Here is a 10658-nt window from a genome sequence, read left to right on the forward strand (position 1 = left end):
CAACTCCCTTCTGAGAATAACCATCAGCCAGGGTTTCTCTTTGTTCCATCAGAGTCAAAATTCAAAAATGTTGATCAATTATTGCAAAATGTGGCTACTGAATCCTTGAAATGTGACCAGTGGTGACTAGGATGCCATTTCTGTAACATACACACTGGATTTCTGAAACTAATCTCTGCCATCCCCCTACAATGTAAACTGTCTCATTAACAATTTTGTATTTGGGGGCTTCCCTGGTGATGCAAGGGGTTAAGCACTGCACTGCAGCCACTGCAGCAAAAGTTCGATCCCCTGCTGGCTAGGGAGCAACCCACATGGCACAGCAGACCTCTCCTGTCGCCTGCTGCTCCCCTCAGCAGTGTATTTCAGTCAGTCTGACTGTTCTGGTCCCCACTCTGTCTCTGGTGAATATTCTCACACACACCCCCCCCCACACACACCTCTGGCCTATACCCCAGCTCTTGTATGCAAAAATAAATAAATTTTAAAAAAAAACAATTTTGTATTTAATCCATCTTGAAATTTTAATCATTTAGATCCATTATGTTAAATTAACTGTGTTATTAAAATTTATTTTACCTGTTTCTTTCCACTTTTTAAATATGACCACTAAAATATCTAAAATTACATCTCTGGTTCACATTATTTAATAGCCCCACGTGAGGACAAGGGGATCTGAATAATGAATAAAGAGAATAACAAAAGGAGGATCCATGAAGCAGAGAGTATGGCTGAGAACTTAGAAACTATGACGGTATAATAAGGTTTGGGGAAAAATATGAAAAAAGTAGAACCAGGGCCAGTTGACAACAGGAACACTCAAACCCATGGAGTCGCACCACAGTCAGAGCAGTAGACCCATAGAGAAAGAAAAATGGATGGGGAAAATGGCTTTGAAGAAAAGAGTGTTTACTTTGTCACAGAATATGAGGGCAGATTTTTTTTTCTTAAATAGAATCAAGTCATAGTCTTTGATGGTGCAAGAGTGACCAGTGGAAGAAGTGAGAACAGAGGATGAGTAGACTATGGGGAGAGCTGTGAATGAGCCAAGTTTCCATCCATAATGATAAGAAGTCAACAACAAATGAACACGTTGCTCAATAAAGGTGTAGAAATATAAGCTGAGTATTAAAATAAGAATGATAACTCAAAACAAAAGCTGCTAAAGATCTTTGGGGAATGACTAGGAAACATGAGTTCAGGGGACCCTTCTTTGTCATTGGCTCTATAAATGCACGTCATATTGACATTAAAAAATTTTAATTAAAATTAAAAAATCTTTAATAACATAGTTCACACAATTCTTCCACATGATATACACATTAAGGATTTGAAATGACCACCTGGGGGCAGATGCAGTGGATAATACAATGTCTTAATGTGATAAAGTTCAACAATCATGCAGTTATTACCCTAATAATCCTTTAACTATCCTTGAAAAACAAAATGAGTTAATCATTGTTCAAGGTTTCCATGTGAAAGGTACAACAGCAGCAACCACAAAAAGCCTCTTGAGGAAAATATCTTCACAAACTTGATAAAGGGGGAAAGGTTTTAAATATGACATAATAAGCACCAAACATAAAAGAGGGATTTATCCGTTGGGCCATATTAAAATAAAGAACTTCTGTCCATCAAAAGCTACCATTTGTCTGTAAGAATAGTCTACTAATGCTAAGAACTTACAAGAGAGAGAGAAAGAAAAACATTTAAAAGTGAAAGACAAGTTAAAGTTTTTTTTTTGAGAAGATATTTTCAAAATCATGTAATTAAGAAGGGCTCATGTCCATAAAACAGAAAAACTCTACAAATCAAGAAGAGGACAAAAGCACGACACAAAACAAAACACCAAGATAAAAATAGGCAAGCCATGAATAGACACTTCTCAAAAGAAGATATCCAAGTGGAAAATTAAGACATGAAAACATCCTCAACTTTATTGGTAATCAGGGAGCCGCTAATTAAAATCACAAGGTAATATCACTCTTTACCCACCAGAAAGGCAAATTTAAAAGACCAGAAATACCAAGTTGGTGAGGATGTAGAGCAATAAGAACTTTTCACACTCTGTTGGTAACAATGTTCATTACAAAAACCATTTTGAAAACTCTTTGGTTTCATTTGGAAAAGTTAAAGATAGGTCATCTAAAGACCGAGCAAGGCCATTCCTAAGAATGTGTAACCTCTAACAGAAACTCAAACACACGCACATCCAAAGGCTGTACAATAAGACTATTCAGTGCAGTGTTCTCCACAAAAGACAAAAGTAGAAACAATCTAAATACAAACCAATAGAATTATAAATCATGTTACCATCTTATAATAACTGTAACTACAGTAACAAGACAACAACTTGGAAGACTCTCAAAAATAAAATTGGGCAAAAATCAGAACCCAAAAGAATACATACTGCGCCACTTGTGTAACTCCACACATTTAGAAAGATTCAGTGAAGAGCAAAATGAAACCCCCGACGTTTGACATCATGCTAGTGGTTCTCCACTAGAAAGCTGGAAGAGCTGTGCTGGGTGGGAACTTGAGTGAGTTCACTTTGTGATCATTCATTTAGTTGGTTGTGGTATTGTGTAACATTGTGGATAGCTACTACACTACAATTAAAAGTTTAAAATAGAGTTAAAGAATGACTTCCAAAATAAAACAGGTCTTGAACTGGCTGATGTGTCAGAGGCTACTGCATACAGCACCTTAATAGAAAAGAGTGATAGACTAATGTTTCCTGACTAGTGATTTCAATTGTAAATTTTATCAAGTTGAGCTTAGTCAACTCTAACCTGGTAATTGGGAAGTAGCTTTGGCTTCATTTGCTCAATCTAAACAGCTCCCCCCTACACACCACGGGGATTGTTATTAGAAGGGTCCAAATGATTTTCTTCTTCTCAGAAAAGAAGTATAACACTACCTAATCCTAATAAATCAATGAGAGAGCAGAGCTTTTCATTGTATGTGTGTGTGTTTTAAAGCAAATACATTACTTTAGAAAATTGTTTTACGATTCTAAAATTTCAAAACAACTTACGATCTACCTTAACTCTCTCCACACACAGTAAAATAAACATCCTTCTTGCTCTAGTGCCTTCTTTCTGGAATCTAGACAACACCTCTTTTTCAGACTGGGAATCTTCACACACACACTTTGCTTTCAGCGAGTGTAAATTTCCCATAGAGCCTACCTGTGTGGGGAGGAGCCTTATCAGCAGGAGCAGCTACAACTCCCTCCCCTCTGCCCCACCTCCACCTGCAGTTAAAGACAGGGCAGCTTCTTACTTCCTCTCCTACCTGACAAGGAGCCCAGAGGCACACATCTGCCCAGGCTTTCACACAGCCATCCTCCTGCAGTGACTCTCAATTCACAATGCAGGATTCTGTAATTCTTTACTTGGTCTCCTGTTAATTTCAGTTAATTATTTTGACTTTCTGGGAGCTATGAGTCCACAGCCTTGGTGTCACATCCAGCTTTCTCCTTGGAAACTTAACAAGCATGTTATGGGATATCTTATTTTGAGATACCAAAAAAAGTATTCATCAAGGAGAGGTAAGGGTGACAGATGTGTAGGTTAACACACACATAACTATACACATAGACACACTATTTTACATCAATTTTAAAGTTTTATTTTTTTGCTAAAATAGTTTATAGCCAATGTGGAGAGGAAATCACTGAAATAAAGTCCAGGGGGATTCTTATTAGAAGGTTCCAAATGACTTTCTTCTTCTCAGTGAAGAAGAATAACACTACCTAATCCTAATAAATCAATGAGAGAGCAGAGATTTTCATTGGCATCTCTCCATGACAAGACTATTTCTCTTCTTTTAACAGTTTTTCAGGGATGAAACAGGAGCTCTGACAGAACCAAGAACCAAACCCTGTGGGGAATACTTTCCATGGTAGACTTGAAAGACAGTATTTACAAGAAAGACACCTTTAGTAAAATGACCCATAATCGCAAGCTATAGAACTAAAACCCCAAAGAGGTTTTTAAGAGATATAATTTCTTCGTAATAAATTTAGATCAATTCTACAGGTGCATTGTAAACAAGTTTTAATTTTGAGTTTCAGTTTGGCTACCAACAAAGATGAGGCAGGTGGTTCTCACCAACCCACAAGTGAGAACAATTAGAAAAGCTGTAAAAGGCAATAATCATGTGCGTGAAGGCACCTCAGAAAATTGATGGAGGTGACAAGGACTTGAGGAGGAGTGGGAAGCCCTCAGAGAATAACAGGATTTGGAGCCACTTCTCCAGAACACGTAATGATTACAAATCAATGCTTAAGATGTCATCAATATAAGCAGATCTTGACAGACTCAAGAGCTTGAAGCATAAAATAGGACTCCAGGGTCCATCAAATAAAAGACCCTAAAAACTCTATAATGTACACCCTAGAATGTAGATGCAAATTCCCGAAGTAGACGAGCCCTTACAGGAATGAAAAGCCACTATCTTCTCAACCACTAACTGGATTAAGGTGATTTGTGCTTACTGGTGCCCTTAGTCCAGATGTTGGTCAAGACAAATAAAATTACAGGAAGATAGCATCCTTCAGACCTTCAAATTAGTTCTACACATTTTTCACATACAATGCCTAGCACAAAATAAAAAAAGCAACTGAGCTTAGAAGAAACATCATGAATCATTTCAATAAATACTTTTAAACAATTTCTAAAATAAAAATAGGAATAGGGATTAAATATGCAGTGAGGGTAGCAGTTATATAATAGTGGGGAAAGAGGATAAATTTTAAAATTTGTATTTGTTTACTACTTGGCCTATTTGTGTCACTTTAAAATGAATGCCTACTAATATTGTTTAAGTCCCATACATAGTGTTATACTACTTTAATTTTTAAACATTTCTCTATAATTCCATAAACATAAAGAAAATATAGCATAAAATGCACCAGAATGCCTTGAGCAATGGTGGGTTGGATGGTTTTTTTTTCACTCCTTCAGTCCTCTTTCTTTGTTTAATTTGGTTTCCTATACAAAACATACTTTACCTTTGTAGTATTAAGAAATATCACTTCTGAAAAACATTATTAGGGTAATTACTTAAATGTACCTTGGGTTTCCCTCATAGACTGTGTTCAGGTGTGTAATTTTTCAGTTAATATTGCAAGATATTAAATTAGAGAGGGAGCATTTTAAGTAGTGGCAAATAAATACATAGCCCTAAATCCTACAGATGTAAGTGAAGAGTCCCCTTAGGGATTTCAAATAACACACAAGCCCTCAAAACACTGGGCTCCACAGCCAAATCTGTCATCTGTAGTAGCAATTCCAAATGCACAGCCAATTAGTTCTGCTGTTTTGCAACTGAAGTTTCTAAAAACTTGAATCTGGAATAAAAACTATCTATAAAATATAAAAAATCATTTATGAATAATTATGTGTTTCATATTAGTATACAATTGTATCTTGATTTATATTATTCATTGTAAATACCTTACCTTCCAGACATGCTTTCATAACTGTGTTCATTTATTTTACAAATCAACACTCAGAATGGTCTTTAAATGTATGTACATACAGGTGAATGATTAAATAGCATGAATAAAGGAGAAATATTATGGAAAATGTTGGCAGTTTGGAGCCCTACATTCATATCACTTCAAAATGATTTCTGATGTATTATCTCATTCTCAGCCCAGTTACAAGTCCATGAAGTAAATTAATGATCACCTTAAGTCAGTCTATGCATTTAGGAATAATTTAAGTACTTTCACTTACTAAATTTATCTATGTACCTACAGGAAGTTTTACCCGCAGATATATATCATAAGCAGCATATTCAAAATGTCTCTAGAATCTACTTCTCCACATTCCCACAGTGACAATTCCAGTTTCGACATCTTCATCTATCCTACATGCCAATCTCTTCCCAATACGCACATTTGTCCTCAGCCTCTGCTCTCTGAACAAAGATCCAGTTATGTCCTCATCTGCTCGAAACATCTGCACCTTCCCATCCTTAGCAAGGGGCTTGCTGAGTAGCTACAACAAGGCCACAACAAGTAAAGCATCTCTTTGAAGACATATTTTGTCTTTAAAATGCAGATCATTTTTCATTCTAATCTATAATTTATACTCATTGGATTTAATACAAATAGCATGTTTGGAATTGTTTCCATTTCTTAAAAAAAAAAAAAGCAATGGTAAGCTGATCATGCAACTTCTCAAAACCCCTGGCACGCCGCCTCCTCTTGCCCTCAGAGATTTCCAGACTAGGGTCTAAGGTAAAATATATATTCTGCAGAGGAACTCAAGCTACACCACACTCTATACCTCCCTTCAAATTCACCTTCTACCCCAAAATAATTTTATCCATCATCTTGTAAAGGTGTGTTTTCCAAGGCATAATTATTACCAAAGGGTTTGTAAAACAATGGTTGTTTGATCAATACTCTGTCCTGTTTTATAAATTCTCAATAAGCATAAGCACATTAAATCTTCTGAGAAGTCTTGCAGCAAACAGTTCAGCCAAGATCAATTGGGAGCCATTGCACTAAGAACACACCTTGTTGAACATACCAGTTTTTCTGTACTCTGTTCCCATTACTTTGGAAAGTCTTTCTACTTTCTCCAACTGGTAAACTCCTACTCACTTTTAGAAAGCTAACTCCACATTGAACCCATTCCCAGCCACTCTAGCTAGAAAAAAACATTTTCTCCTATGTGTATTTGTGGAACTTTGTACAGAAATTTATGTTAAACTACACACATGGTGATTTGGATTTACACATCAGTCTCATAGGCAGACTATGAGTTCTAAAAGTAGAAATCATCCTTTATTCATTTTTGAATTCCCTGATCTAGCAATCTCCATAAGAAGAGCTCAATTAGGAAGTGCAGTGTAAGTCAACTAAAAAGTAACATCAAATGCAATAACTCTATCTCCCCAGCTAAAAGAAACAAAACCTCAGCTGACTAAAAGGGGAACAATAACAAAATTTTGGGGAGGGAAATGATCTCCATCAACAGCCCAGTCAGCAAAGACCCCTGGAATTGAATTTATAAAGAGATGCTTGCAATGGCCACAACTTGGCTATATGAATCTCTTATGAGAGCCACTGTGTTTCTGTCCAGGGTGCTGAGATTCCGACTTGAAAGTCCTGGCTCTGCTTCAAAACCAGGCAGAGCCAAGTCCAACTGGAATACAAATGTTTGCATATTTCAACATTTTTGATATAGAGACCTTCTTTTCACCCAGGATCTCAGGACAGTCATATTCAATCATTTAAATTCAGCCAGTTTAAATAAATTAAGTTGATTTTGTCTGCAAAAGAAGTTACCGACTCTATAGGTGGCAGGAGATGCAAAGGTCTTGAGAGTCAAATATGGGCTTTCCTCAAAACTCTATCCCTATGTAGTAAGAATTCTTGTGACCTGAGCATTCTGTAATCACACCTTTCTAGGCCTCTACTTTTTGAACTTTGAGTTGAGTGGCTACTAATTAAGATGGAGCAAACCTTCAGTGAATCACCAGTGTGTAGCAAACACTTTCTGTTATTTAATCCTCTCCAAACCCTGCGAAGTGGGTATTATTATTCTCATTTTACACATGAGGAAACACAGCTTATAAAGGTAAAGTAATTTGCTCAAGGCCACTGCAGAGCTTGCATCATTATTTGGCTGGGAAGCTCAATGGTTTTATGGCTGGGTCTATGGCTGAGGTATAACTAAGACCCTCCCTCCCATGACCTCTGTCTGCTAACATCTGTCTTTACTAATATTGGGGTATTGATGCCCCATAATGTTTATGATTCTTATTATTTTTTTTAAATTTCCTAACCTCAACAAAAGTTTGTGGCTTTCTTTTTTAACTTTCATATCAAGCAACACTAGCTTATGCATAAACTTCCAAAATCTCTCATGTTTACCTGATCCCTTAAGGGTCTCTTCAAGAGGTGCCCAGGAAAAAACATGTAGATTCCAGTGAGTGTTCTATGCTCTAAAAGAGACTGTTACACCCTTAGGAAATCTACTCCATTTGTTCACTCCTTGTGCTCTTCAACTGAATGCCCTCTGCACCCTCACATTCCAGCCAGCTGGTAAAAGGACCATTCTAAAGAGGCAGGAGAAAGCACACATACTCAGTGAGGCAGTCTGGCTGAAGCTACTGTTGGGCAAGTGGGGTGAGGGGCCTTCACTTTCTCTCCCTATCATGCACCACTTGTGAAGTGTGTCAGCCCAGCTGACTGGTCCTTGGTCATGTTGGGGGAGGGTATGGTAATTTGATAAAAATGACCATATTCATACTCAGGTGTCTATAGCTTCATTGACTGACTATTATTTAGGTCATCACAGTGACCAATGAAGTGTTAGCATGTCCATTTTATAAACCAGAAAGTAGATTCAGGATGCTTAAGAAAGTTCCCTAAGACCAACCATCCAGAGACTAGCAGAGCCAGAACACACCAAGCTGGCCAAGGTTTAAGTCTTGAACTCCTTGAAGTAACAGAGAAGTTGCTCCTTAAAGGATCTGCCCCTCCCAAATGCCCCAGAGCCTTGTGCCCCACTTGGAGGTTCAGCTCCTTCGTTTTTCTCTTACCCATCTGGCTGGATACTAGATCTTCTTTTTCAGCCTCTTTTCCCCTAACTCAAAACAATCATCTTTTCTCCTTTCTTGTCATCAGAGACCTGTAAATAGTCCTATGTCCTTTTGTGACCTATGGCACCACACTTGCCCTCATTCACAGCTCTCCCCTAAGGATAACTTTTCCACTGTGCCACAGAAATGGTGGCTATTTTAAAGCAGGTTGTCTGTGTAGGCAGAAGCACACATTTAACACAGGTGTAGTGTGAGAAAGGAAACCATTCATCACTAGGTTAATGGAGTTAAGGGGCACATCAGTGTGGTGGTGCAGGTACTCTGTGGGATTGTGAGATGTCGCCTGTGCTCTTACAACACTTTTCTGACCCCCTCTGGTGACTCTCAGCACTCTACATGGATTTGTGGCTATTCCCACACCTCTCTCCCACCATATTCTTCCTCCCCACAAAACACCACAATCCCTGTGCCTCACCCCTGCCCTGTACTTCCTCCACAATCTGCCTCCAGATTCCAATGCCTGGGCAGAGTAGACACTGAAACCCATTTGTAGTGAATCCAACATGTTTGTAAAATATTAGTATTGTATGAAGACTATGCCAGTGTAAGTTGAATAGTCAATGCAGTCTGGAAGAGCTAAAGAACAAACTTACACAGATATTACACATTTGCCAAATGAAATAAGTAGGAGTAAGTCTTCAAGGCAAGAAGCTTGTGGAGCTGGCAGCAGCAGCCTGAAGAAAAAGGCAACTGTGTCCCGGTGTGCAGTCTTGCTCATCATCAGAGCAAAACTCCCCTTACCAGAAAGGAAAAAATAAAATAGTCCATTATTGCAAAGGGGCGGGGGTGTTCCTGTTCCTAAGCGCCCACTCGCGGCCCTCTGCCTGGACAGATTGCCCAGCTGCATAAACCACGGTCAGTCCCCTTCCCAAAGAAGCTACACAACACAGTAAGCAGAAAACTCCAGACATGGCTAAACTGACACCGAATGTGAGGCTGCATGCGCCATTCGGACCCCGCTGTTCTTGCTGGTTCCAGGCTCGGGATAGGAATACCTTCGCCCTGAGTTTGTAAGCTGAGTGAAAGGCGGGACTGATCCATGCACAGGTGGCCAGGGCGGTGGAACAAGCTTCACTGGGTTCCTAATCTGTGGGACAGGCAGGGAAACTGAGGCACGCGGCAGCGGGCAGGCCCAGCTCGGAGTGGCCCAGGGACAGCTAGAAATTCCCCGCCACACTACAGTGCCTGGTCGCCTGATGCCCAGGACCACTGGGAGTCAGCGCCTGGCAGGAGGGGGCAGCCCAGCGGCCGGGCCAGGTACTCACCACGTCCATGATCTGCATGAGGCTCAGGGAGAAGTACACCGTGAGTGGCAGAGAGTCATTAGCCACCGGCCTTTCCAAGGGGTTGTAGTTCTTGACCAGGTCCTTGTAGAGCTTCCTCTGGAACTCGCCTTGCAGGGACACTTGAGGAGAGGGGAGCCGGGCGGGCTGCTCAGGGAAGGCCGGCGGGGGTGCGCCCCCTGCCCGCGCTGCCCAGCCGCCCAACCGGAGCAGCCCCGACCAGCAGGACCTGCTCTCCCCGTGCAGACCCCAGCAGCGCCCCGCTCCCCCTCGCCGGAGTGAGTCCCCAAAGCTGGCCCCGGCGCGGGGCGCACGGAGCAGCCCGGGATGCGCCCGGGATGCGCCCGGGATGCGCCCGGGATCCCGCGGAGGCGGAGTGGAGGGCGGGGAGACGCGGCGGCTTTACCGTGCAGGAGCGACGCGGCCAGGACCAGCCAGATGCCTCTCCGCGAGGGGCGCATGTTGAGCCCGGGGGCCGCCGCCCGCCCGCCGGCGTCTCGGCTGTGAGCCCCGGCCTGCGCTGCGGCCGCGGAGCCGCCTCTCCCGGCCCGGCGCGCGAGCCTTTAAGGAGCCCGGCGCGCGCCCCCGCCCCGCCCGCCCCCGCGCGCCTTCGCACGTGACGAGCCCCGCCTCTGCCCCCCGCCCCCGCCCCCGCCTGCCCGCCGGGGCCCGGGCTGCTCGGCGGCCGCGCGGGGAACTGCAGCCGGCGGGGGAGAGCGGGAGACGCACCCGGCGCCGGTGACAGCC

At 41.8% G+C, this 10658-nt stretch overlaps 1 protein-coding gene across 1 annotated transcript in view; it reads right to left on the reverse strand.

Moving 5' to 3' along the window:
- Positions 1-10372, reverse strand: part of LOC311183772 (neuronal acetylcholine receptor subunit alpha-7) — a gene marked incomplete at both ends in the record, with an annotated part of 89866 nt that extends 79494 nt beyond the window's left edge. The window contains 2 exons of the mRNA XM_084253374.1: positions 9894-10033; positions 10318-10372. Coding sequence (XP_084109500.1) covers positions 9894-10033; positions 10318-10372 — 195 coding nt within the window. The remainder of the gene's footprint in view (positions 1-9893; positions 10034-10317) is intronic.
- Positions 10373-10658: the final 286 nt, after the last annotated feature.

Source organism: Talpa europaea (genome assembly GCF_964194135.1).
Source record: "Talpa europaea genome assembly, chromosome: 14".
In the NCBI taxonomy this organism is placed as follows: domain Eukaryota; kingdom Metazoa; phylum Chordata; class Mammalia; order Eulipotyphla; family Talpidae; genus Talpa; species Talpa europaea.